The sequence below is a fragment of the Pan paniscus genome, chromosome 9 (genome assembly GCF_029289425.2).
Source record: "Pan paniscus chromosome 9, NHGRI_mPanPan1-v2.0_pri, whole genome shotgun sequence".
In the NCBI taxonomy this organism is placed as follows: Eukaryota; Metazoa; Chordata; class Mammalia; order Primates; family Hominidae; genus Pan; species Pan paniscus.
This window is the reverse complement of record NC_073258.2, coordinates 65,518,029-65,545,140: the sequence shown is the minus strand read 5'-3', so window position 1 is coordinate 65,545,140 and position 27,112 is coordinate 65,518,029. Positions and strand designations below refer to the sequence as shown.

Below are 27,112 nucleotides of genomic sequence, written 5' to 3'. Positions count from 1 at the left end.
GTTTGCACTGGGGGCTGGACAGCCGACGCAACTACAAATGGGGCGGAGCTTTCGGCACTGGAGCAGCTAATTTGCATATAGGAATGAGGTGCGGCTCGGCTTCCATGGGCCTAATTTACAGATAGGGCGGTATTTCTGCCCCTTAACCGAAAGTGGGATACAGAGGACGACGGTGTTAGGCGCCTGTGTAGGAGTAAAATATGTTTATTTTGCATTCAACGAGAGCCCCTGCATTGCAGCTATTTTGCATATGATTTGCATCTTACGAAGAATTTGTGGCAAAAAAAAGCTGGGCGTGCGCCGTAGGAACCTCCTGCTGAGACGCTTCCGGTAGCGGCGCGTGACCCGACAGGTCTTTCACCTACCTACCTCAGCTCCCACAAACACGAGAAGTTCCAGCAAGTTCGCCACTTCCGGTTCTCCTGGCTATCCAATAGCATCGAGTGGAGCATCCCCGGAAGTGAGGCAGCGGAGGACGACCTCTTTCCGGTTCCGGCCTGGCGAGAGTTTGTGCGGCGACATGAAACTGCTTACCCACAATCTGCTGAGCTCGCATGTGCGGGGGGTGGGGTCCCGTGGCTTCCCCCTGCGCCTCCAGGTACCCGCCGGCGGCAGTCTTCCCTTTTCGGGCGGGATGGTGGGCCGGGGTCCAGTGCTTGCCTAACTAAACTCCTCTGCCCTGCAGGCCACCGAGGTCCGTATCTGCCCTGTGGAATTCAACCCCAACTTCGTGGCGCGTATGATACCTAAAGTGGAGTGGTCGGCGTTCCTGGAGGCGGCCGATAACGTGAGGATCCTTACCCCGCCCCAGCATATCCCGGGGAATGCGGGGCGGGCACACCTCAGCCGGGCTGAGGCGGGAGTTCGGGATGCCCGGAGATAATTTCGGTCTCTTGCCCACAGTTGCGCCTGATCCAGGTGCCTAAAGGGCCGGTTGAGGGATATGAGGAGAATGAGGAGTTTCTGAGGACCATGCACCACCTGCTGCTGGAGGTGAGAAGCGGCCCATCACTTGCTTCCCGGGCCACCTGCCTCCCGCACTGAGGCTGCCAGTGCTGAGCTCTGTCCCTCCCCGCCCGCAGGTGGAAGTGATAGAGGGCACCCTGCAGTGCCCGGAATCTGGACGTATGTTCCCCATCAGCCGCGGGATCCCCAACATGCTGCTGAGTGAAGAGGAAACTGAGAGTTGATTGTGCCAGGCGCCAGTTTTTCTTGTTATGACTATGTATTTTTGTTGATCTGTACCCTGTTTCCGAATTCTGCCGTGTGTATCCCCAACCCTTGACCCAATGACACCAAACACAGTGTTCTTGAGCTCGATATTATATATTTTTTTCTCATTAAAGGTTTAAAACCAAAAGCGGTTTCTCTTTGCAGCAAATATACATTAAAATAGAGTCTCTGTACAGCCAAGGGCTCTGGGCCCTGGCTTGCCCCATGTCCCTGCGCCTCCCTGGCCAAACCCAAAAATAAATATAGTGTTATTGCTCTGCAGGGCATAGAGGCAGTGCTCTCCTACCCCCTGAGGAGGCTCGTTGGGAGCTGATGGGGAAGCCCTGGCCACCCCAGGGGTCCAGGGGCTGGAGTCTGCTTGGAGTTATTGCTTCAAGGGGGGCACTAATGCCCGATGCAAATGATGAGAGGAGGAGCGAAGGGGGCATGGGCCTTTGCTCTCCAAGTCCCACTCTGCTTTGAAGAGGGGGTAGGATTAAGCAGCAGCAAAAGCATCACCCACTGGGAGACTCTGGCCTCCATCCCCTTCCCTCCCTGAGATAGGTTTCTGCCTCCCACGCATCCCGTGCAGCCCCCTATGGCTTCCGCAAGGCCCCCTACACTCTGGGGGCACGTTATGGCTTGCAAGGGGCAGCACTGTGCCCAGAGCCTGGACACACGTTCCCAGCTTCTGACACCCCCTAGGAGGGGGAGGAGAGGGCGTGGGGCCTGCTCCCAGGGGCTGATGGCATTGCCCTGGCCCTGCCAGCAGGCTGTGGCACTGCCCAGACCCCAGCTCCGCCCCAGCCCTTGGGGCTGACCCCATGCTAGGCAGGTCCTGCCAGAACCCCCACCAGTCCCACCCCTTGCCTCAGTCCATCATGGCCTCAAGCATCTCCAAGAACAGCTTGTGCATGGGCACCTTGCCCTCCAGCTTCACCCCATAGAAATGGGCCAGCACTTTGCCCGCTGTCTGGCGGAGGAGCGGTAGCGTGAGCAGCAGCCTGCCCGCCCGCCGCCGCTCAGCACCCCCTCCGGGGCCAGCCCGGCCAGCTTCGTACTCCAGCAGGGCCTCGTGCAGAGCTTCTCGCAGCTGCTCCACAGCCTCGGCATCTTCGATGTGCACAGAGTCTGCAAGAAGAGAGGAGTGTGGTGTTGGCCTGGGCTATCTCTGGCAAGGGCACTCCCCGTATCTTGAGCACTGCTGGATGGGGCCTAAGGAGGAGCCAAACGAGGATTTGTTGATTGGCTGACTGAGAGGCACCACTCATTGCTGCGGCTTGTGGGCCAGGACCCCACCCTCTCTCCCTCAACTGTGGCTACCTTGTACCCTCCCCACCTTCCCTCCCACTAAACGACCTTTCTGCATTAGTGTGGCACTAGGGCTCAAAATCCTGTGTGCAGTTTGGAGCCTGCACTTGGCTTGCTTTTTGACTTCTAGCAAGTCATTGTTCTTCCCTAAGCCTCAGTTTTCGTTATCTGCAAAATGGGACTGTGCTGCCGTCACTGAGTTAACCTGAAGACCTTACGGAGACACCTCACCTGTCAGTGCCTGCCCCAGACTCACCTGAATTGGCAAGGGCCAAGGCCTTTAGTAGAACATACTCCTCTCGCTCCAGCCGCAGGGCCTGCAGCCGCCGCACTAGTTGCAGCAGGGCAGCCCCCAGTTCCCCCAGGCCAGCTGCCCGTGCCCCCTCTTCATCCAGGACTAAGTCCTCAGCGAAGGCCAGCTCATCCTGCAGTGGCAGTGAGCGCTGGGCCACACCCAGCACCAGCACCTCCATCCACACGCTCTGCAGTACTGACATCTGGTCAGACAGCGACAGCGATGAGAAGCCTAGGGGGCAGCGGGGAGCGGGCCTGGCTGAGCAAGCGCACCAGAGCCGGGCCCGTTCAGGGCAGCCCCGGGTCACCTGGGCCCTTTACCTGGGATGCTCTTGGCCCAGCTGATGGTGACCACAATCTCTCGGTCAAAGAGGTCACAGAGGGTAGCCACGGCTGGGAGGTGCCCATCAGGGCCTGCGGGGTCAGGCATGGCATAGAGCTTCTCAGGCTCAACCACCAGCAGATGAGACACCAGTGCATTCACTGGGGCTGCGGTGACAATTAGAGGACAAGAGTCAGGAGCACTCGAATCTGTCAGGCCTCAGGGGTCAAGCATCTTCCCACAGTGGCTCCCCCTGTGGCCTTCCTCAGTAGCAGCTGTCCAGTGACTTCCCTCCAGGGAAGAGCGCTAACTGTCTCCCAGGGAAAGCCCGTGTGTTTGTGGACAGGCTGTGAGCGTTGGAAAATCGTCCCTGTTCCCAGTTCTACTACTTTTCCTGATACAGGAAAAGGCAGTTTCACATGTCTTGGGGAAATGAGTGAGTGAAGAGACGAAGGGGAAATACAAGTCCCAGTGCCCAAGGTAACTATGATGCCACACATAGGCCTCCGGTTTCGTAGCCCCAGGTACCCACAGTGCTCTCACCTGTCTTCCGGGGGCCTCCAGCGACTGCCAGGGGCCCAGCAGGGAAGGGGCCCGGGAAGGGCAGTGGGTCCACCTCCGGCCGCCGCTTGTACTTCTGCCGCCCACCCCGGACACGGTCCAGGCGCACTCCTTGAATTGTGGGACAGATAGGACTGTGACTGTGGTGCTGTGGGCAGGGTGGGGCTTGCTCTCCAGAGCTGTCCTCCCCGAGTCCACTCACCAGAACTCCCAGACCTCACCCCCACCTGGCCCGGGTCCCCGACTCCCCCAGCCCTCGCCCAGCCCCTGCCCAGCGCTCACCCTCCTTGAGCATGCCCACCCGCAGGCACTTGGTGAAGCGGCAGGCCTGGCAGGCCTTGCGTCTCCGCTTGGTGATCTCACACTCGTTGGAGGCCGGACAGCTGTACTCGATGCTCCCTGCCAGGAAGAGGCAGGGCTCCAGTGGCGGCCTCCCGGGGCCGGGAGGGGACCCAGCTGACAGGAGAGCCCTGACTCTCCCCGGGCAAGCACAGGTCTGGGGGTATGGGGAGGAAAGGGAGGGCAGGCGGCCATGAGCAGGCAGGGAGGGGAGTGGCTGCTGGGCGGGGGAGCCCTGCCTGGATGAGGGAGGAGCTGGCCCAGGCAGCGGGGCTGCATCTCGGCCCCAAGCCTCATCTCTGGACCACACTGCCCTCATCTGCCGACATCAAGGGCCACAAGGACCTCTGCATTGCTAAATCCAGTGGTCAATTCTTAGTCCTCATGTTACTTGGCCTAAAAGGAGGATCTAAGGCTGTTGATCACTTCCTGCTCCTAGAAACACTGAAACACTTTCTTCTTTTGCTTCTAGGACAGCATACACTCTGGTTTTCCTCCCACCGCACCAGCCACTTTGTGGTTTCTGAGCATCTTCCCAAGCTCTTCCATCCAGACTGCCAGGGCTGTCCTTGGAGCTCATCTCCAATCCCATGGCGATCTTCCCCAGCCGTGGGGCTCTCACGTTTCTACCTCTAGCCTGGACTTGCTGTGAGCTCCAGACCCATCTCTCCAGCTGCCTCCTTGACATCCTGCATGTCTAGAAGGCATCTCGGACCGAACACAGCCTACGTGGACTCCACGTGTTCACTTGCCCAAGAAGAAACCTAGGCAGAATCTCTGGTTCCTCTCACACCCCACATCCAAGCCACCGACACATTCTGGTGGGCTTTACCTCCTCCAAGGTCCAGAATCCACCTCCTGCCCCTGGCAACTACTTCCACCCTTGACCTGATAGTCACTGTCACCTCGCCCCTCGCTTGGCTGTCCCTGCTTGCTCCAATCTGTTCTCGACTCAGCAGCCAAGAGGGTCCTATTAAGCCTCCATTACATCCTGTACCTCCTCTTCTCAAAACCCTCTGGGGATTTCCCTTCTCTGAGTCCAAGCCAAAGCGAACCTACGTCCTCCTAGGCCTACGCCCCTGCTTCTTGCCTCCTTTTGACCTCTACTCCTTGCTCTCGCCTCCTCCATGTTCCTCAAACAGGCCCTGCCTGGAGCTCTGGTCCTGAAGTCCACACAGGCTCCCTCACCTCCCTCTGCTCACTGTCACCTTGAAGGTCTTCCCTGGCCACCCTGTGATAATGCCAAATCCCTTTGCAGAGTCCTCCTGGCCTCTGAGCCCTGCTTCTGGTTTCTCTTCAGCCCTCAGCACCACGGACCACGCTGCAAATGCACTCACCTATCTTGTTTATTACGCCTCCCCCTTCAGTGGCAGCTCCACCAGGGCAGGAACTGGCCCCAGCACTAGCAACGAGGCCTGGCACATGGTGGGTGCTGGCAGCCCTCCCGGCCTCACAGGGCCCCGCAAGGACCAAATGACACAGCTAGACAGCAGGCCCGCAGCACATTTCTCCTCGCGGTGCATTTTCTCCTACTCCCTATTTGGGCTTCTGCACTCAGCTCAAGACACCACGGCCGGGCACGGTGGCTCACGCCTGTAATCCCAGCACTTTGGGAGACCGAGGTGGGTGGATCACCTGAGGTCAGAAGTTCAAGACCAGCCTGGCCAACATGGTAAAACCCCGTCTCTACTAAAAGTACAAAAATTAGCCGGGTGTGGTGGCAGGCACCTGTAGTCCCAGCTACTCAGGAGGCTGAGGCAGGAGAATCGCTTGAACCCGGGAGGCAGAGGTTGCAGTGAGCCGAGATTGTGCCACTGCACTCCAGCCTGGGTGACACAGTGAGACTCCATCTTGAAAAAAAAAAATTAGCCGGGCATGGTGGTGCATGTCTGTAATCCCAGCTGCTCCGGAGGCTGAGGCAGGAGAATCGCTTGAACCCGGGAGGCAGAGGCTGCAGTGAGCGAAGATCGTGCCATTGCACTCCAGCCTGGGCAACCAGAGCGAAACTCTGTACCAAAAAAAAAAAAAAAAAAAAAAAGGCCAGGCGCAGTGGCTCACGCCTATAATCCCAGCACTTTGGGAGGCCGAGGCAGGCAGATCACGAGGTCAGGAGTTTGAGACCAGCCTGACCAACACGGTGAAACCCTGTCTCTACTAAAAATACAAAAATTAGCTGGGCGTGTGCCTGTAGTCCCAGCTACTCGGGAGGCTGAGGGAGAACAATCGCTTGAACCTGGGAGGCGGAGGTTGCAGTAAGCTGAGATCGTGCCACTGTACTATAGCCTGGCAACAGAGTGAGACTCCGTCTAAAAAAAAAAAAGAAGCCGGGAGCGTAATCCCAGCACTTTGGGAGGCCGAGGCGGGTGGATCACGAGGTCAGGAGATCGAGACCATCCTGGCTAACATGGTGAAACCCAGTCTCTACTAAAAATACCAAAATTAGCCGTGCGTGGTGCCATGCGCCTGTAATCCCACCTACTGGGGAGGCTGAGGCAGGAGAATCGCTTGAACCCGGGAGGCGGAGCTTGCACTGAGCCGAGATCGCGCCACTGGACTCTAGCCTGGGCAACAAAGCAAGACTCCGTCTCAAAAAAAAAAAAAGACAAGCCCTCTGGAGCCTCAGAACCAGCACCTCCCCTTCCTGCACATACCACAGCGGTAATAAGACAAGTCTGTGCAACTCACTGTTGCCCAGCTCTCCCCTCTGCCAGGATGTAAACTGCCTGAGGGCAGAAACAGCCCTGCTTCAGCCCCAGCTATGTCCCCAAGGCCTGGAACACTGGCCAGGACAGCAAAGAACAGGTCTGTGCCGAACAGGGACTCTGGCTACCACATACCTTTATGACCTTGAGCAAGTCCCATACCTAACCCCTTGAACCCTCAGTTTCCCAGCTGTAAAAGTGCCCCACAGAGTTGGGTCGTGAGAATTAAAGGGGATAATATGGTCAAAACATCCAGCATGGTTCATGACACCTAAGTGCTCAATATACAATTCCTATTCACAGCCAGCACACAATAAATATTTGTCAATAGTCAACATACAGTGAGGGGCCCCAGGGTAGGTAGGAGATACCCGCACCCTGGCCGGCTGGCTCACTGTTCTTCAGAGTGGGAAGGGTGCACAAAGTTTAAGATTGGTGGATTTTGGCCAAGTTAAAACTTGCTGGATTGGCTGGGTGCAGTGGCTCACACCTATAATCCCAGCACTTTGGAAGCCCGAGGAGGGCAGATCACCTGAGGTCAGGAGTTTGAGACCAGCCTGGCCAACATGGTGAAACCCCATCCCTACTGAAAACACAAAAATTAGCAGGGCATGGTGGCAGGCGCCTGTAATCCCAGCTACTTGGGAGGCTGAGGCAGGTGAATGGCTTGAACCCGGGAGGCAGAGGTTGCAGTGAACCACGACTGCAGGCCGTTGCACTCCAGCCTGGACAACAAGAGCAAAACTCCATCTCAAAAAGAAAAAAAAAAACCCGGCCAGGAGCAGTGGCTCATGCCTGTAATCCCAGCACTTTGGGAGTCCAAGGCAGGTGGATCTCGAGGTCAGGAGATCGAGACCATCTTGGCTAACACGCTGAAACCCCGTCTCTACTGTCTCTACTAAAAGTACAAAAAATTAGCCAGGCGTGGTGGCGGGCACCTGTAGTCCCAGCTACTCAGGAGGCTGAGGCAGGAGAATGGTGTGAACCCGGGAGGCGGAGCTTGCAGTGAGCCGAGATCGTGCCACTGCACTCCATCCTGGGCGACCACACGAGACTGTCTCAAAAAAAAAAAAAAAAGTGCTGGAATGTCACAATCAGTCATTCAGCGTCTGTCCAAAGTTCGGTGTTATTAGTAATAAGCAGAGGAAGCAGTCTAACATTGAAGAGCTCAGCTCTGGACCTATACTGACCCAAGTTCAAATCTTGGTTCTGCCATTTCCTAGTTGTGAGACTTCAACAAAGTTTCAAATGCCTCTCTTAGTTTCAGTTATAACAGTACTGACACCTTATAGGGTTGCTGTGGGGACTAACTGAGATCATAAAAGAACACAGTGCCTAGCACAAGGTAAGCACTCAAGATTTTTTTTTTTTTTTTTTTGATACGAACTCTCACTCTGTCACCCAGGCTGGGAGTGCAGTGGCACGATCTTGGCTAACTCCAACCTCCGCCTCCTGGGTTCCAGCGATTCTCCTGCCTCAGCCTCCTGAGTAGCTGGGACTACAGGCACCCACCACGACACCTGGCTAATTTTTGTATTTCTAGTACAGACAGGGTTTCACCATGTTGGCCAGGCTGGTCTCGAACTCCTGACCTTGTGATCCTCCCATCTCAGCCTCCGAAAGTGCTGAGATTACAGGTGTGAGCCGCCACACTTGGCCTTTTTTTTTTTTTTTTTAATTATACGTGTTATAGCCCCCAAAGTAACCAATGGTTACATAAAAGCAGAAATAACGGAAATAATAGGCCCTTCCCAGGCAATGCTTAATGTCAGCATCTTGCTCATTCCCCCAAATTCTGATAAGCTTTCCTGAGTGAGAAAAAAATTAGTGACTTTTAAGAGCAGACATGCCTGTAAGTCCTTTTTTTTTTTTTTTTTTTTGAGATGAGAGTGTCTCATTCTGTTGCCCAGACTAGAGTGCTGTGGCATGATCTCAGCTCACTGCAACCTCTGCCTCCCGGGTTCAAGCAATTCTCCTGCCTCAGCCTCCCAAGTAGTGGGATTACAGGCACTCACCACCACGCCCGGCTAATTTTTGTATTTTTAGTAGAGACAGGGTTTTACCATGTTGGCCAGGCTGGTCTCAAACTCCTGACCTCGTGATCCGCCTGCCTCAGCCTCCCAAAGTGCTGGGATTACAGGCCATGAGCCACCAAGCCCAGCGTTTTTGGGTTTTTTTGTTTTTGTTTTTGTTTTTTGAGATGGAGTTTCACTTTTGTTGCCCAGGCTAGAGTGCAATGGCGCGATCTGGGCTCATTGCAACCTCTGCCTCCCAGGTTCAAGCAATTCTCCTGTCTCAGCCTCTTGAGTGGGATGACAGGCGCATGCCACCACGCTTGGCTAATTTTTGTATTTTTAGTAGAGACGGGGTTTCATCACATTGGTCATGCTGGTCTCAAACTCCTGACCTCAGGTGATCTGCCCGTCTCGGCCTCCCAAAGTGCTGGGATTACAGGCATGAGCCACCGCGCCCGGCCTTTTTTTTTTTTTTTTGAGACGGAGTCTCACTCTGTCGCCCAGGCTGGAGTGCAGTGGCATGATCTTGGCTCACTGCAACCTCTGCCTCCTGGGTTCACGCCATTCTCCTGCCTCAGCCTCCCAAGTAGCTGGGATTACAGGCGCCCGCCACCATGCCCAGCTAATTTTTTGTATTTTTAGTAGAGACAGTGTTTCACCGTGTTAGCCAGGATGTTCTCGATCTCCTGACCTCATGATCTGCCCGCCTCGGCCTCCCAAAGTGCTGGGATTACATGAGCCACAGTGCCCGGCCTTTTTTTTTTTTTTTTGAGATGGAATCTCGCTCTGTCACCCAGGCTGGAGTGCAGTGGTGTGATCTTGGCTCACTGCAACCTCTGCCTCCTGGGTTCAAGCAATTCTCCTGCCTCAGCCTCTCAAGTAGCAAGTAGCTGAGATTACAGACGTGAGCCACCATGCCCAGCTAATTTTTTGCATTTTTAGTAGAGATGCGGTTTCACCACCCTGGCCAGGCTGGTCTCGATCTCCTGACCTCAGGTGATCCGCCCACCTTGGCCTCCCAAAGTGCTGGGATTACAGGTGTGAGCAACTGTGTCCGGCCTTGCCTGTTAGTCTTTTTAAAGTTGGGTGCTAAACTATGATGTAGCCCCTCTCAAGTACTGATAAAAATCTGCCTTGTTTTGGGAGGCCGAGGCAGGTGGATCATTTGTGGTCAGGAATTCCAGACCAGCCTGGCCGACATGGTGAAACATCGTCTCTACTAAAAATACAAAAATTAGCTGGGCGTGGTGGTGCACACCTGCAGTCTCAGCTACTCAGGAGGCTGAGGCAGGAGAATATCTTGAACCCAGGGGCAAAGGTTGCAGTGAGCAGAAATTGTGCCACTGCACTCTAGCCTGAACAACAGAGTGAGACTCTGTCTCAAAAAAAAAAAAAAATTAAAATCTGCCTTGTGTTGGTGCTGCTTTGGGAAAATTAAGAAAAAGGGGACATGTTCTATGCTGGGGAGAGGTCAGAAGCTGCCAGAAACAAGAACAAAGCTTAGGAACAGACAGAGGCTGCCTTGGACTCTTTCAGAGCCACTGTAGAAGGTGCTGGGCCTAGAGTACCCAGGTGGTACCCTGAACTCACTCACATCCACTGCAATGCATCAGCACACCCGGTGCTTTTACCATACTTCTCAGGGAAAGGGTGTCTCTGGGAGGTAGAGGGACTGCAAACACCAGATTGTCAGCCTCAAGTGGTGCCACAGCCATCTGGGGGCCTATTGCACCCAGCAGTGTACCCAGAGGGTGCAGGGCAAAGGACAGGGGAGTGGGCTGGGGGCTCACCCTGGATGGTCCTCTTGAAGAAGGCTTTGCAGGCCTCACAGGATGCCACACCATAGTGGTAGCCGGAGGCCACGTCCCCACAGACCAGGCAGAGGCGCTTGGGCAGGGAGCTGAGCACCAGCTTCCCACCGCCCTGCTCGCCAGGCCCAGCCCCCTCCCCATCCTCCTCTTCCTTGTGGCCTGGGAGGCAGCGAGTGGGAGCTGGACCAGGGGCCAGGGCCACAGGAGGCTCGGTCTCCGTCTCCGAGGAACCCTTTGGACTGTCGGGGCTGGCCGGCTCTGCCTTGATGTAGAGAGGCTCAATGCCCACCACCTGGCTGGACATGGCGCTGGTCACCTGCACGGAGAGACCCATGGGTTCGCAGGAAAGCACTGGGATGGGGGATGGGAGACACCCTGCCACACGGGTTGCCCAACCTCGGGCCTAGGGCCAGGCTTCCAAGCCCAGCAAGTGGGGAGGAAGGGGGGCAGAGTCCAAGGAAGGACTGCCCAGGAACACTGCCCCCTCCTAGCTGTTGCCATGGAAACAGAGTCTTCAGGGCCAGTAACTGACAGCAGGTCTCCCCCTTGGGAACCTGGGGGAGGCTTAGAAAGCCCCTACTCCCACCCAGGCCAGGGAGCAGGGTAACCGTAGCCCCCAGGCAACCTTCAACCCCACCTGGAATCCCTAGCCAGGAGCAGGATACTTCCGTTTTCTCCAGATGTTGGGGGAACCTCTGAGACCCTGCCCTCATCTGGGTATTCTGCATTGGAGAGCAGACCCAAGGCCAGTGGACGTGCTCACACCGAGTTCACACACTCCACTCACCGGGGTGCTCAGGAGCCCCACAAGCCCACGCAGGCTCGCTCTCTGCTTAGGGCTTTCACACTTGCACCGGCCTTCCCAAACCCGTGCTCACTCCTGCTCACACTTGTGCTCACACACTTCTCCTGGAGCGCACACCCCATCCACGAACTCAGTCAAGGCTCATGATCACACACACTCTCACTAGGTCTCCCCACATCCACACGCACAGGCACGGATTCATGAAAACACCTCCAGAGCTTTTCACACCTGACACGCGGCTGCCCTCCTGCCCCAGCATGCCGGTCCCAGGCACACGGCGGGCGCCGCTCCACCTCCTCGCGACCAGCCTGCAGGTCCACTCTTATACTCCCGCTGTCGCAGAGGCCGCCACCTCCCGGGGCGCCGCGTCCCGCCCCCAACCTGCGCACACCTTTGGGAAGTTGCCTAAAGTTGCTACGCCTCCCCCTCCCCGCCCGCGGGAGACCTCTACCAGGTTATCAGGAAGTAAGTGGGGAGAGCCAAGGAGGAGGAAGTTCTCCCCTGCCGGTGCGATGACCTTTGACCCAGAGAGGAGTGGCCCCAGGCCCCTTCGAGCGCCCCCACGTGGTCTTCAGAGCCCCTTCCCAGACATAGAGCCCTCCCCGTCTTCCACCCCGGCCAGCCCCAGGGACTTCGGCAAGTGCGGGATTGAACCCTGCCCCGGAGCGGGCTGGATCGGAGGCCCAACCCTGACCCGAGTCAGGACCCGCAGCCAGAGCCAGATCCTGCCCCAGGCCGGCCCACCAGGACTCGGACGCCGGATCCCGCCTGAACCCTGACCAGTCCGACCCTCGACTGGGTCCCAACCGTGGCCCGGACTGGCCCCAGAGTCGGACCCCGCCTGCAGCCCGCCCCGCCCGCCTCCCTGCCGCGCTCGCACATGGCCCCCGCGCCCCGCCCGCCCACCCCCGCGGCAGCGCTCCCCTCCGCCCCCGGACCTGGGGCTCCGGCAGCGCGGTCGGGCAGGCATGGGGGCCGAGCGGCCCGGAGTGCCGGAGTGAGCCCGGGGCCGCGGGCGGCCCCTCCTCCGCCGCCTCCTCGGGCCGCGCCGCCCCACCGCGCCGCGTCCCCTCACTCGGCGGCGCCGCCGGCTGCTTGTAGGACACAAAAGGACATCGCGGCCGCTTCCTACTCCGCTTCCTCCAGCTGACAGCGGGGGTGGGGCCGGCCGTGCGCATGCAAAGCAGGGGGCGGGGCCCGGGGTCCTATGCTAATCAGACCAGCGGGGCGGGCGGCGCCTGCGCGCCCGGACGAGTCGGGGCGGAGCCGGCAGCGCCAGTGGGCGGGCCTTCGTGCAGGTCCCGCCCCGCAGCCCGCCGAGCCACTGCGGCGCACATGCGTACGCGGCCCCTGGGAGGGGCGGGGCCGGAGACGCGGAGGGCGGGGACAATAGAGCCGAGAGCAAGCGGGGCCAGAAGCGCTCTTTCGTAACGGAGGAGGCGGGGCTTGCTGCGCGCGAGAGGAGTGGGCGAGGCGGTGCAGGCTGCAGTCGCGGAGCCAAGAGACCACTTACAGATGAAAACGCAAGGGCGGGACGACCGGAGAGGCTGGACCTGCTACCTATGCTTGAGGGGCGGAGCCTAGCGCGCCGTCGCGAGGAGGGAGGTGCTGCCCCGTTCCCCCTACCCCCTTCCCCCAAAGCGACACCAACTGGGCACTCGAACCGTAGACCCAGTAGCCCCACAGAGCTGCGGAACTCGGGGTGGGTGAAGCCGACTTAAAACATGCAAGAAGTCCTGGATTGCGAGTCCCGGAAGGTAGGGCCGATAGGGCCCGGACGGAGAAAGCTCAAGGTCACTGCGGTGACCGAATGAAGGTCACGGGGAAGGGCGGGGCCACGTGCGTCCGCCTCACGCGGGCTGTCATGCACTGACTCACGGACCATGCATCGACTCTTTTATTTCTTTAGGACTCAAATTCCACTCGGATGGGGTCGGGCTTGGGTCTGGGGACCGGGCTGGCACGGGGCTGGTTCGGGTCGCTGCTCGAGCCCAAGGTGGCGTTTTTAATTCACGTACAGCCTCTTGCTCCGGCGCTTCTTGAGCCCTTCGATGTATCGCTGCAGCTCCTTAGTCAGGAAGTGGTCCCTGCCGATCCCTAACTGGTAGCCTAGGAGGAGGGCAGAGCTCGGCTCAGGGCAGTGAGCAACCGAAAGGTCTCCCCACCAGGGGGCGCCGCATGTGTGATTCGAGGAACCGCAGATGATTCGAGGTAGCAGCAGCGCAGGGCACTCAGGTCTGTGTTAGCATGGGGAACTTTGCATCTCTAAGGGTGCTGAGTGTTAAGGTGGAGGATGGATGAGGTCAAGGCTAGGGAAGAGGTTGCAGGCCTGAACTAGGGCGGTGGTAGCGAGCAGTTTGCCCACATTCTGGACCAACCACCCACTCTAAGCCATCAGCTGGCCCTTTATCACCGCTGGGCTTTCCTACCCCAGCAGCAAAAGTTCACCCACATAATCCACTGTCCAAAGGCTCCTCACAACTCCCCAACCAGAGGCAGTCGAGGCCACACCAAGGCGGTCATCCCACTGTGCAGGTGGAGAAACAGCCACAGAAAAGCCTCCCTCAGCTGGAGAGGGGCTGCACTCAGCCTGGAGCCCAGGCCTCTGCCCATCACCACATGTCCCCCACTGGGTCTTCCTGTGCCCAGTCCCTCAGCTTTTAACTTTTATGGGGCCCTTGGAATACTTGTGAGTGCCAAGGGCATCTGACAAGACATAAGGCACCCTGAAACCCCACCCCCCTGGGCCCCAGCCCTGCAAAATCCACCAGAATCTGTCGTGGGAGTTCTTGGGGGTTGGCGGGGAGCTCACTCCGGAGGGCTTTGGTGAGGATTTCCAGAGCTTCATTCTCCATGAGTTCCATCAGGGGCAGTGGCAGCTGGAGAAGCAGCAAGAGGCTTAGGCGTCCAGGTACTTCATCTCTGCCCACAGCTGAAATGCCCCCACCTCCTCCCTGTGGCCCCCAAACCCCCAACCAGCCTGCCTGCCCCTCCACCCTGCCAACCACCCCCAACTTTCATATCCTATCAACCCCCAATTTGCCTATCCCCTACCCCACCGAAACGCCCAGTCTCCCCAGCCCCTCCAACCCTGCTCTGCTGCTCTGCCCAGTAGGCTCGATGGGGCATGTGCTTCGCAATATTGAGCGATGACATTGAGGAAGACTTTTCTGGGAGAAGAGAAAAAAGGGTTAGTCATCCGCAGACTCCTGGGCCTTCCCTGGAGCACAGGAGATGGGTAGGCACCTTGTGAGAGGGAATGGCCTTCAGAAACCAGCTCCTGGTGCAGCCTTGGGGTCAGCATGGGACAGAGGTTACAACCCTGGGCTTTAGAGCCCCACCCACATGGTTCCAGTTCTGACTGCCCCACAGTGTGACACTTAGGACCAGTGACTGACACTCTCTGACCCTCAAGTTCTTCATCAGTAAAATGGGGTAATAAGAATAGCTCTTGGCCGGGCACGGTGGCTCATGCCTGTAATCCTAGCACTTTGGGAGGCCAATGTGGGCGGATCACAAGGTCAGGAGTTCGAGACCAACCTGGCCAACATGGTGAAACCCCCGTCTCTACTAAAAATACAAAAATTAGCCGGGCTTGCTGGCAAGTGCCTGTAATCCCAGCTACTTGGGAGGCTGAGGCAGGAGAATCACTTGAACCAGGGAGGCGGAGCTTGCACTGAGCCGAGATCGTACACCTGCACTCCAGCCTGGGTGAAGAAGTGAGACTCTGTCTCAAAAAAAAACAAAAAAAACAAAAAAAAAAAAACAAAAAAAAACAAAAAAAAGAACAGCTCTTGGCTCTTGGCCAAGTGGTGGCTCATGCCTATACTCCAGGCACTTCGGGAGGCCAAGGTGGGCAGATCACAAGATCAGGAGTTCAAGACCAGCCTGGCCAATATGGTGAAACACCGTCTCTACTAAAAATACAAAAATTAGCCAGGCATAGTGGCAGGCACCTGTAATCCCAGCTACTCAGGAGGCTGAGGCAGGAGAATTGCTTGAACCGGGGAGGCGGAAGTTGCAGTGAGCCAAGATCGCGCCATTGCACTCCAGCATGGGCAACAGAGTGAGAATCTGACTCAAAAATAAATAGCCGAGCGCGGTTGGCTCACGCCTGTAATCCCAGCACTTTGGGAGGCCGAGGTGGGCGGATCACGAGGTCAGGAGATTGAGACCATCCTGGCTAACAAGGTGAAACGCTGTCTCTACTAAAAATACAAAAAATTAGCCGGGCGTGCTGGCGGGCACCTGTAGTCCCAGCTACTCCAGAGGCTGAGGCAGGAGAATGGTGTGAACCTGGGAGGCAGAGCTTGCAGTGAGCCGAGATGGCACCACTGCACTCCAGCCTGGGCAACAGAGTGAGACCCCGTCTCAAAAAATATAATAAAAATAAATAAATAAAAAATAAATAGCTCTTTATGGAGGTCGTGAAGTTTGAAGGTGACAATCCAGGGGAAGCCCCGTGCCTGGCACACAGCAAGTGCTCAATATGTAACCATTGTTATACTGTTATTGGTTCTTACTCTCTGATGAAGTAGTTTGAGGGGGTGCCAGACAGTGCCCAGCACATAGTAGGGGCTTAGAAATTGTAACCAGCAACTGACTAATGGAAAGACGTACACCTCCTCAACCAGCGCAAATCATAAGACAAGGAGTTAACTCTTGCAACTGGTGGGATGATTCCATTAAAAACACAGGTCTCGCCGGGCATGGTGGCTCACACTTGTAATCCCAATACTTTGGGAAGCCGAAGCAGGAGGATCACTTGAGCCCAGGAGTTTGAGACCAGCCGGGGCAACATATCGAAATTTTCTCTACAAAAAATAAAAAATTAGCTGAGCAGGATGGTGCCGGCCTGTCCTCCCAGCTCGGGGTGGTGGGGGTGGCTGAGGTTGAAGGATACCTTGAGCCTAGGAGTTTGAGGCTGTAGTGAGCTATGATCACAACACTGCACTCCAGCCTGGGTGACAAAGCAGGACGTCATCTCTAAAAAACAAAGGCCGGGCGCAGTGACTCAAGCCTGTAATTCCAGCACTTTGGGAGGCCGAGGCCGGCAGATCACTTGAGGTCAGGAGTTCGAGACCAGCCTGGCCAACATGGTGAAACTGTCTCTACTAAAAATACAAAAATTAGCCGCACGTGGTGGCGCGCGCCTGTAATCCCAGCTACTTGGGAGGCGGAGGTTGCAGCGAGCAGAGATCGTGCCATTGCACTCCAGTCTGGGCGACACAGCGAGACTCCGTCTCAAAAAAAAAAAAAAAAAAAAAAAGTGGGAGGTGGGAGGATCACTTGAACTGCAGTGAGCTATAATCGCACCACTGCACTCCATCCAGCCTGGGCGACAGAGTGAGATCCTGTCTCAAAAACAAAACAAAACAAAACAAACAAAACAAAAAAACCCCGCAGGTCCTACCACGGGGTCTTTGCGCAATTTATTTGGTGCGTCCTTCCCCGGACTCTGCGCGTCACGACCGAAAGGCCTGTTACAACGCCTGCCCGGGAGGGGGCGCTCCAAGAATGCCTGGCGGATTTAAAGGGCGAAAGATTGGCGCGGGCGCCTCTCCCAGAGAATCCTAAAAACTTGGATCCCATCAGCTTCCCCCCATTTTACAGCTCCAGAAATTGAGTCCCTGGCCAGCTTATTGCCCTGCGGGTGCCCACGGCCTGGCGAGGCCACACTGACCGGCCTCGATCTGGGATGCAGTGTCCTTCTCCCCCAGATTGATTTCCATGGAGCTGCCGCGGTGCAACTCCAGCTCCACCAGCGCGTGCTCGTCCAGTTCCTCCGGCTTGTGGCTGGCCTTGTACCCCTCGTCCAACGAGCCCTGCCCCGGGCTGTGCCACCCGCGGGTCTTGCTAATGTTGCGGCCCTCCTCGTCGAAGCCCTCGCTGACCTCGGACAGCGGCATGTTCAGCTGTGCCTGGGACAGCGTGGTCGTGGTCCACAGGTCCCGAGTGTCGCTATGCACGCTCTCCTCGTCCGAGCCTTGGCGGTCGGAAGACTTGAGCGACACCTGTGGGCCACATACAAGGAGGGAGCCAAGGGTCGCGGATGGCTGGAGCGGGAAGGAAGAGCGGGCTGGGGAACTGAGCCGGGCCGGGTTGGGGATCCCGTAGAACATGGGGTTGAGTGGGGGCTGCGGGCAGCCAAGGCTGAGTAAGAAATAGCGCCAGGGGCCCGAGTCGGACCAAGGGTGGGTTGGGAGCGGACAGGGTAAGGGGCCTAGGGAGACGTCTTACTTTCGAAGGCTTTTCCTCCATGGTTCTGCCCCAACGGACCCAGACGCCACAGGCCTCGAGACGAGAAGGGAGTCAACGCTCCAGGAAGGGGGCGGGGCAGGGTCTCTCGCGCTGGGAGAGTTCAAACGACAGCCCTCCACGCGAGATGCCATTCTCTCTCCCCTGCCTCTCCCTCCTCGCACCCCACCCGCCAATGTGTGTGCGGAGGCTGGAGACGCGCAGCCCATCCCGGCTGATCCCCACGCCGGACCCTACACAGCCTCCTCCAGGCAGAGACGCGGGCCTGAGAGGGCCGAGACTTGACCGACCTGGGTGCCCGGGGACCCTCGGCCTGGGGGTCACGGGAGGCCAGAGGTGCCCCCACGGTGGCCCGAGGAAAGCACTTCCACACCCACTCGCGTCCGGGAGTGTCACGCCCGCAGCGGTGCAGACCGTTTTCATTTATTGATGCAGGCTTTGAGGCACAGTCGTGAGGTGCTGTGAGGGATACACCCGCCCGGGGCAGCGACACAGAAAGCCTTGGGGGGTCTGGAGATGGATGGAAGTGAGGGAAGGGCCGGGGCCAGGGGGGAGGCGGAGAGGCAACTGTAGCCTCCTCCCCAGACTTCAGTCTCGTGGAAAGAGGGCTCTTTGGTCAAACAAGCCAGGCATGCCGGGGAGAGCAGAAACGAAGCCCTTGAGAGGCCCGGCCAGGGATCCTGCCCCTACACCGGCACGCCTTTGTCTCGGGGACGCCCGGGGCCGCGGGGTCGCACGGGCTTCCTGGGGGGATTTGGGCGGCGGCGACCTCTCGGCGCGCGGGGCAGCGGGCAGCCGCGCTCGCTCTGCGTATCCGAGGACTCGTCGATGAAGGCCAGGTTCTCGCTGGGATAATCCAGGGCCGAGGCCGTGGGCGGGGAAGGCGGCTGAGCCTTCTCGGGGGGCGAAGGGGATCGGGGCCTGCCCAGCGGCTGCGCTGGACAGGGCGGTGGAGGCAGCAGTGGCTGCTCCTTCTCCGGCGGCGGGGCGGCGGGCCCGGCTCGCTGGGTCACGCGCGCTGTCACCGTGCCAGTCCAGCTGGCAGCCTGCGCCGTGAGGCCGCCCATCTGCACGGAGAGGGAAAGCAGCCCTCGACTAGAGGTCTAGACCCCCTCCGCAACCCCCCGGGAACCTGCCCCTTCACCAGCAGGGATCAAACCCCAACCCTCTTTTCTGCCTGGTCCTCCAGCCTCAGCCAGCCCCAAGGATGGAAGGGCTCCTCCACTGGGTGCTCCCAGCAGGGTGGCAAAATACAAATCGCCTGGCTAAATGTGAATTTCAGAGAAACAACAAATAAAATTTTAGTATAAATATATCTCGTGCAATATTTGGGACATGCTTTTTTTTTTTTTTTTTTTCTTTCTTTTTTTGAGACAAGTCTAGCTCTGTCATCCCGGCTGGGGTGCAGTGGTGCGATTTCAGCTCACTGCAACCTCTGCCTCCCCGGTTCAAGCGATTCTCCTGCCTCAGCCCTCCAAGTAGCTTGGATTACAGGCGCCCGCCACCACGTCCAGGTAATTTTTGTATTTTTAGTAGAGACGGGGTTTCACTGTGTTGGCCAGGCTGGTCTCGAACTCCTGACCTCGTGATCCACCCGCCTCAGCCTCCCAAAATGCTCGGATTACAAGAGTGAGCCACTGCCCCCCGCCATAATAAAATTTTATTTATTTGGAATTCAAATTTAACTGAGTTTTGTTTTTGTTGTTGTTGTTAATGTTTGTTTGTTTGTTTGAGACCAGGGTTTACTCTGTCACCCAGGCTGGAGTGCAGTGGTGCAATCATGACCCACTGCAGCCTCGACCTCCCCTGGCTCAAGCAATCCTCCCATCTCAGCCTCCTGAGTAGCTGGGACTACAGGCACACACCACCACGCAGGGCTAATTTTTGTGCCTTTTCTAGAGGCGGGATCTCACCATGTTGCCTGTGCTGGCTTTCTGCATTTTTATTTGCTAAATCCGGCAATCCTACCCATGAAGGAAGAGATGGTGAAGGTACCCACAAACTTATACCCCTCTGTTCCCTGCGGGGCACACACAGAGGCTCACTCAGCCCCTGCCTCAGGAGCCCATGCCCTGGATAGGAGAGAGCCTGATCAACCCCCTGCTAGGGAACAGCACATTTGCACCACAGTGCGCAGGCACAGTGCCAACCCTGGGGCGCCTACCTCTGCCCGAGTGCGGCGGGACACTACTCGCAGCCAGTTCCCGATGGTGGTGAGCACTGAGGCGAAGTAAGCCAGGCCGAGCAGGATCCAGAACCACACCAGCGGCTGATAGGCCGGGGAGTCCTGCCTGGGGTCCGCGCCTGGGATACCACCAGGGAAGGTAGAAAGAATTGGATTGTGGGGCAAGCCTGTGAGCTCTGGTTCAGTGCCCCCCTCCCAGTTCCTGGAGAGGACCTGCCCTCCCTAGGGCAATGGGTATGTGCTTGAGTGTGTGAGTGCAGGCAGGAAAATGAGTGGTGTGCATGAGTTGAAAGTGTGCAAGATAAAAGCATGCAAGAAGGGGCGCTCCCATGCAAGAATGTGACACATGCGAGGGGTGCATTTAATATATATGTGAGCATGCATGGGACTCAAGCATATAAGAATGTGAGTGTGCATAAGGCGCTGGCATGTGTGCAAGGCTGTGATGGTGCATTCCATGATGGATGCAGGGGTTAGAGCAACCACATGGGATCTGGAGGGAAAGGCAGGAGTGCAGAGCCCCTGATCAGGAATAAAGTAGATGGGAAAGTGCAGCACAAGAAGGGCGGCCTCACCGGCCACATAGTCGCCGAAGCCCACGGTGGTAAGCGTCACTATGACAAAGTAGATGGCCTCCAGCTTGCTCCAGTCCTCCATATAGCAGAACACGAACGTGGGCGTGAGGACAAAGAGCAGGCAGCCGATCAGCAGGAAAAGCATCGCCGACAGCACTCTTACTAGCTCCGGTGGCACGTGCCACTTCTGCGGGATGGGGCAGTAGGCAGGACCCAGGAGACACCAACAATCCCCACTCCCATACTCCCCACTCCCGCCCCCAGGAGCCTGTGGGAGAGGCTTATGGTCTTTGGGGGCGCGCTCATGTGCCAGGGACATGGGGAAGGGTAGCCGGAGCCCAGCACAAGGGCAGGCAGGGCATGGAGCAGCTCACCAAGAAGATGGCTTCAATGTGACCGATGCCATGGCGCAGGGAGGAGCCCAGCCGGTCCCCGACCCCTGCCAGTAGGATCCCAAACAGCGGAATCCCCACCAGCGCATAAAAGATGCAGAAGAGGCGCCCGGCATCTGTGCGCAGGGCCACATTGCCATATCCTGGGCAGAGGGGCGATGCAGGAAGTCTAGGGGCCACCTGGAACCCCTCCGTCTCCCTGCACCTTCCCCCATGAGGAAGCTCCTTGCCGCCCCCCACATGCCAATCCCCTCCCCCACCGATGGTGGTGATGATGGTCCCTGAGAAAAAGAAGGCGCTGCCCAGGTCCCAGGCTGAGTGGCTGCTGTTGCTGGTCGAGTTGGTTTCTGGGTCCGCACCCCCTCCCAGGGCATCAGCCACCTCCTGCAGGACAAGGTGCAGAAGGAGGAGCTTCAGTTCTTCCCTCCTGTCTAGGGCAACTCGTGGCCCCTCCAGTCTCTAGGGTGGCTCCTTCCCTGCTCCTCCCTGTTCTCCCCTTCCCTTTGGTCTCCCAGGAGGCAGTCCCTTACAGCAGAAGATACAAACTGGGTCCAGTCTACCTGCAGGCGAGTTTGTTTGACTTCTACAATGTTTGAGAAACATTTTCAGTATCTGGCCCCTAACTTCAGACAACAAATTTCCACTTTTACCATGGTCAGGAGCACAGACCCTGGGACCAGACTGCCTGGGTTCAAATGTTGGTGCTATGGGACTTGAGCAAGTGAACTCTCTGGCCTCAGCTTCTGCATGTCTCAAGTGGGAATGATAGTGACAGCATCTGCCTCCCAGATTTTTTGTGAACGTGCAACAAAGTAAGCACTGACTGTTGAGTAAGTTCCCAAGCAGTGACCACACCCTGTGTTTCCAGCTTTCCAACCCCACCACTCCCATTGCACCTATGGAAGCTGAATTTGAGTCCCTTTCCTTAGAAAATCTCAAGAAAGCTAGGGACTTTCTCTCCAGGAAGGTTTATATGCCACAAAATTTTGCTCCCAATTTTTAGGAGGTTTATACGCACACACAAAAACACACACATCCCACCCCTGCCGAAGCCCAAGCCAAACCCTGTGCTGCAGTATAAATCATATTGATTGAGCACCTCTCAATAAGTATTATTATTATTTTAAGGCTAGTCAAGTGAAGCAGTGGGAGTGGAGAAGGGACCAAGAAATCTGTAACTGGTTGTGATCAATTAGTTGTAAACACTACTGTATTCGGACCAGCCAATACATATTGTTAAATGAATGTAATGTCCCTATTTGGGTGTCTCCCCCTCTCGCCAGCATGTAGGTCCCATGGGCAGGGACTATTTTGAGAGTGCTTGCCCTAGGTGAGGGGAAGTCAGAGAGACTCTTCCCCAAGCAGCAGTGTCAAGGTACCAGAATGGTGTCTGTGGGACGTATCATAAAGCACCTCTTCGCCCCCTGACTGAAGTCCTCATTAGCAAGACTTAGTCCAAACTAATCTTCCTAAAGTGGCTGCTCAACACCCTCCATGGCTCCCCACTCCTTGCAGGCCTAAACACCCCAGACCAGCATTCCTTTTTTCAAACTGGTCCCCACCCCCCTTCCCCTAGTCTTCTCCCTGGGACTCCAATTTGGCACCCCATGTTACAGCAACCTTCCCCCCAGATTTTCTGAGATGATTCCATTTCTTGTAATAATTGTTAATAAAAGCAAGAAGCGAAATAGCTAATTAAAAGTGATTTAATGTGTATTTTGCAATACTTTTCCAATAAATTCATGACTTAAGGGAAAAATCCTTTGTCATCCTGTGTGTTCTAATTTTTGCTTCAAATGACTAGGCATCTGCTAACTCCAGGTTCTGCAAAATGCTTCGGAACTTTCCAGCTTCCACGCCTTTGTCCATGCTGTCTCTCCACATGGGCATCTCTTGCCCCTCGTCTCTACTCTCTACCCCTCTCGCCTGGTGTATTTCAATCACCAGGTCATCCCTCAGGCCCCTGACATCTCCATCCTTGTCCCCAGCCCCTAGCTCAAGGTCTAGCACAATTGGTGCTTAACAGAAAGAGGGAAACTTCCTTTCCACTGAATCCTACAGTGATCTGTCTGACCATGGATCTCTCCCCTTGCCTAGATGTGACACCCTCCAAGGCAGACCCTGTGTCTGATCCACTCCAATATCCCCTTGGCATATAACACTACAGCACCTAGCACACAGTAGGTGCACAGTTGCTGCACAACTAATTCAGGGAGTGAATCCTACTGTGGAAGAGAAATAAAGCGGCTGTCACCCACCCTTCTAGGTCCTGCCTCTCCTTTTCTTCCTTTTTCTTATCCAGGAAAAAAGCAATTCCATTGTGAAGACAAACTAGGTCAGATTCCCTCCCTCCCTCCCTCCCTCCCTCTGCCCTGTGGTCTGGCCAGACACATTCTTCCCACGCCTCTCTGAGCCTCCACTGGCATTCTGTAAGTGTCAGAGATGCTGTCGGGTGGTCTGTGTCCCAACCCCACCCCACACTCATCTCTGCCCTGAGTCCTGCTGCCTTGAGAATCCGCTGGAACACTGAGGCCTCCGTGCCAATGGCCCCTCTCTCCACAAAGAAAGGCAGGGAACAAAGGGTACTCTTCAATTTCAAATAATAGACATTAATTTATTAAAGCTAAATCTTAATTTTTTTGTATGACAGTAACTCCGAAATCAGAAAAAGTAACAGACGTGCCTGCCTGACTGTATCCCAGAAGGCTGCAGCCCAACACTTTCTTTTTTTTTTTTTTTTTTTTTGAGACCGATCATCCAGGCTGGGCTGGAGTGCAGTGGTGTGATCTTGGCTCACTGCAATCTCTGCCTCCTGGGTTCAAGCGATTCTCCTGCCTCAGCCTCCCGAGTAGCTGGGACTACAGGCATGCACCACCACACCCGGCTAATTTTTGTATTTTTAGTAGAGATGGGGTTTTGCCGCATTGGCCAGGCTGGTCTTGAACTCCTGACCTCAGGTGATCCACCCATCTCAGCCTTCCAAAGTGCTAGGATTACAGGCATAAGCCACCGTGCCCGGCCAACACTTTCTTGAGTCTATGGTTGGAGTCTGACCAGAAGTGCCTCAGGGAACCCTGACGCGCCCCCCCTTCTCCCCACATGGTAAGCATGCATGCTGGGGGAAGGGGCACCTGACCTGGCATTCCTGGTGGCATGGATCCTGGAACCCTCCCAAATCACCTGCACATGTTCATATGCACACTTTTCCAGGGGGAGGGGGTGTGTTCACCATGTTCTTGGGCTTTTCTAAGGCACATGACTCCAAGAAAAGTATGGGAACCGGTGTAGGTAGGGTTGCCAGATTTAGCAAACAAAAATATTGCTTGGGATGGACTTGTATTAAAAAGGCATTTGTGGGCCAGGTGTGGTGGCTCATGTCTGCAATCCCAGCACTTTGGGAGGCCGAGGCGGGTGGATCACTTGAGGTCAGGAGTTTGAGACCAGCCTGGCCAACATGGTGAAACCCCATCTCTACTAAAAACACAAAAATTAGCCGGGTGTGGTGATGAATCCCTGTAATCCCAGCTGCTTGGGAGGCTGAGGCAGGAGAATCGCTTGAATCTGGGAGGCGGAGGTTGCTGTGAGCTGAGATCACACCACTGCACTCCAGCCTGGGCGACACAGGGAGACTCCGTCTCAAAAAAAAAAGGCATTTGCGGTTTAACTGTAATTCATGTTTAAATGAGAGTCTTGGATTTTGTGTGGCAATCTAGACCTGTGAGTGAGACCTGTGCAAATGTAACATAGCCCATGCGCTATGGCCATTCATTCATTCATTCACCACCACCATCACACCCTGAAGGAGACATTATAGGTGCACAGTCCTGTGCCAGCCTCTCCAGGGAAAACGAATGACCCCACAGTTGCCCTATTGAAAACACAGAGACCTGGACCCCAGCCTCTGTCCCACAGCCTCCCACTGCACCCGTCCTCAGGGATACTGATCTGAAAGCAGCACTGGCACAGGGCCTTACTGGCACACAGCTAGCGCCAGGGGTGATGGGTGACAGCTGAAGGGGCTGCGGCCCACCCACGCACCTTGATGAGGAGGCCCAGCTCCTGGTCGCTCACACACGGATGGGCCCTCAGGAACTTCTCTCGGACCTCCCCCAGCTCCCTCTGGGCCTGCTGCTCGTGGGGCTGCTCCAGGGCCCGGAACACCAGGGCACCAGACACCAAGTAAAGCAAGACCAGCGCCAGCAGGGCCAGGAGCGTGGTGCTGCGCATGGCGCGCCCAGGCGCCGGGCCAGCTCCACTGCCCGCCTGGAGGGGCCGGGCGGGGGGCTCCTGGGGAGCTGTCGTCACTGCGGGCAAAACCAGGGATGCTGGGGTCACTGAGCTGGCCTGACACCCACACCCTCCTCCTCTATCCCCTACACACCCAAAGATCCATGAAGCCCCCAGCTGCACTGTCCACAGACATCCCTCTGGCTGGACACACCCAGTCCCCCTCCTATCTCCAGCCTTCCCCTTACCTCCGCTGCCCGGCCCTCAGCCCCTGTCTGGGACTACCGGGTGAGGAAAGAGAGGAGGGCACCGAGAAGGGAAAGGAAGGCGAGTGGGAGGCCGAAAGAGAGCCTAAGCCTGCCTAGGGGGAAGCGGGGCGAGCGAGGAAATGTGTGGAGCCTGGGGGCGGTGCGGGGAGCTGGCCCTCGAGGAGGAGGCTGAGGGGGCTCGGAGGCGTCCGAAGGGAAACCCGGAGGAGAGGCCGGACAGCGCAGGGCGGGGACAGGGGAATGGTGGGTCCCTGCTCGCCCGCTGCGGCTGCGACAGCATCTCCGCGGCTTCTCCGTCCCCTCTCGCCTCGCCCTGCTTCCTGGCTGGCCCTCCAGGGTGCCCCCGCGCCCCGCCGGGCTTTCGAGGAACCCAGGGGCGGGTCCCGGCCGCCGCACCCAGGCGAGGAGGGGTGCTGGGGACGCCCAGTTCCCGGAAAAAGCGGGGCGGGGGTCCGCAAAGGCCACACCGGGGCGGCAGCCCCCGAGACAGCTGTCAGTCCGAGACAGCGGGCGGCGGCGCCCACGCGCACACACGCCCCGGCACGCGCCGCCAAGCGCGGGCACAAGGACCCGCGCGCCCACGCTCCATCCCGAGGCTGCAGCGCCGCGCCGCCCCGCTGCACGCACGCACCCCACCTGCACTCTCCGCAGACGCCCCGGCATCCCCGGCCCCCATGGGCGTGCCGGCCGCGCCAGGGCACCCAGAGCCCACGCACACGTGTGTGGACACTAGCGTGCACACGCCAGACCGCAGGGCCACCGCGCAGCGCCCGCAGCTCGCTCCCACCGCCTCCCCCGCGTCCGCACAGCGACGCCTCGGAGCGTGGCGGGCGGCGGGACCGGCGGCCACACCACTCCCGGAGGCGCCCACGCGCGAGAGGTGGGCACCTCGCCCGGCCAGTCGCCCCTGGGGCGCCCCTGCCCCGGAGTCCTGCCCGCGCACCGGAGCCCGCACCGCACTTACTGTCGGCCCCGCTGCGGCTGCGGCTGAGGCCCGGGTTCCAGCACGGCCTCGCAGGTGCCGACTGGGCCGCGGAGGCGGCAGGGGCGGAGCGGGCGGCCGCCGGGGCTGGGACCCCCCTCCCGCCGGCAGAAGCCCCCCTCCTCCCGCAGTTAACCCCTCCGGCGCCGCGCTTCCCTCCGTGCAGCGCCCTCGCCGCCGGCGCCGCCCCAAGCCGTTTACCTGCGGCCGCCCGGCTCCCCACAGCCGGCCAGCCCCGGGAGGTGGGTGGCAGAGGAGCCGGAGAGGGGTTGCAGCAGGGGCCAGCCTTCTAGCCTTGGACCGGAGCCCAGTGTGGCCAGCGGCAGGGCCCCGACCTGGGCATCAGCTGGCCCGTCTCTCCGGACAGGCACCACGCTAATCTGGCATCTCCCAGGCCCATTACCGGATCGGGAAGGGCCCGCAACTCTCCGCCCCTGGGGACAGCCTGGCCCTTGGGCTCAGCACTCATGAGGGAGGGGCTCCGCGGGACAAAGGGGTGGGGGAAACCCGGTGGGGCCACCTGGAATTGGCCGACGTGGAGGTTGGGACCCACCTCTGGGGGAGTTGCTGCTGGAGCACCTCCTGCCCCCACTCCAGGTTTTGGCCCTCTACCTGCTCCCCGGCTATCCCTCCAGGGTGCTCCCTGCCCCAGCTTTTGGTTCTCACTTCCATGCCCAGAAATCAGCCCCGGAAGGCTGCGGCTGAAGCTGTCTGCAGATCCCAGCATGGCACTGGTGCCAGCATCCACTCTCCCACTGCCAGAACACCCAGGCCCTGGCTGGTCCTGAACTTGCCCCGCCCTGTTCTCACCCACTTGACAACCTGTGACCTCTCCAAAGACCCTCTGGTGCC

The 27,112-nt window shown here is 57.7% G+C and overlaps 4 protein-coding genes across 13 annotated transcripts; 1 reads left to right on the top strand and 3 right to left on the bottom strand.

The window, feature by feature from the left end:
• The first annotated feature begins 151 nt into the window (after positions 1–151).
• Positions 152–1,360, top strand: TRMT112 (tRNA methyltransferase activator subunit 11-2). The gene is made up of 4 exons (XM_003828571.5): positions 152–598; positions 686–787; positions 904–993; positions 1,083–1,360. The coding sequence occupies exons 1-4, from the start codon at positions 521–523 to the stop codon at positions 1,188–1,190; spliced, it is 378 nt and encodes a 125-aa protein (XP_003828619.1). The 5' UTR covers positions 152–520; the 3' UTR covers positions 1,191–1,360.
• On the bottom strand, positions 1,308–12,546 carry ESRRA (estrogen related receptor alpha). Of its 2 annotated transcripts, none has more exons than XM_014346892.4 (7): positions 12,311–12,546; positions 10,547–10,883; positions 3,983–4,099; positions 3,683–3,811; positions 3,139–3,306; positions 2,780–3,049; positions 1,308–2,343 (listed from the first exon to the last, which is right to left on the bottom strand). In XM_014346892.4, exons 2-7 carry the CDS (start codon positions 10,869–10,871, stop codon positions 2,084–2,086), a joined length of 1,269 nt encoding a protein of 422 aa, XP_014202378.1. In that variant the 5' UTR covers positions 10,872–10,883; positions 12,311–12,546; the 3' UTR covers positions 1,308–2,083. The 2 variants fall into 2 exon arrangements, with proteins under 2 accessions (XP_014202378.1, XP_034788784.1); XM_034932893.3 differs by lacking the exon at positions 12,311–12,546 and adding an exon at positions 11,601–11,754.
• A 26-nt stretch (positions 12,547–12,572) lies between these two features.
• On the bottom strand, positions 12,573–18,628 carry CATSPERZ (catsper channel auxiliary subunit zeta). 2 transcript variants are annotated; one of them, XM_034932900.3, is made up of 5 exons: positions 17,613–18,628; positions 17,056–17,386; positions 14,463–14,542; positions 14,185–14,251; positions 13,201–13,481 (listed from the first exon to the last, which is right to left on the bottom strand). In XM_034932900.3, exons 1-5 carry the CDS (start codon positions 17,631–17,633, stop codon positions 13,378–13,380), a joined length of 603 nt encoding a protein of 200 aa, XP_034788791.1. In that variant the 5' UTR covers positions 17,634–18,628; the 3' UTR covers positions 13,201–13,377. The 2 variants fall into 2 exon arrangements, with proteins under 2 accessions (XP_054950429.1, XP_034788791.1); XM_055094454.2 differs by having other exon boundaries at positions 12,573–14,251; positions 17,613–17,937.
• KCNK4 (potassium two pore domain channel subfamily K member 4) lies at positions 18,013–26,988 on the bottom strand. Of its 8 annotated transcripts, none has more exons than XM_063608546.1 (7): positions 26,814–26,831; positions 24,821–25,086; positions 21,043–21,166; positions 20,765–20,925; positions 20,391–20,577; positions 19,795–19,934; positions 18,013–18,697 (listed from the first exon to the last, which is right to left on the bottom strand). In XM_063608546.1, exons 2-7 carry the CDS (start codon positions 25,007–25,009, stop codon positions 18,317–18,319), a joined length of 1,182 nt encoding a protein of 393 aa, XP_063464616.1. In that variant the 5' UTR covers positions 25,010–25,086; positions 26,814–26,831; the 3' UTR covers positions 18,013–18,316. The 8 variants fall into 8 exon arrangements, with proteins under 8 accessions (XP_063464616.1, XP_034788788.3, XP_034788786.3 ...); XM_034932897.3 differs by lacking the exon at positions 26,814–26,831 and adding an exon at positions 26,462–26,736; XM_034932895.3 differs by lacking the exon at positions 26,814–26,831 and adding an exon at positions 26,243–26,373.
• Between the last annotated feature and the right edge of the window lie 124 nt (positions 26,989–27,112).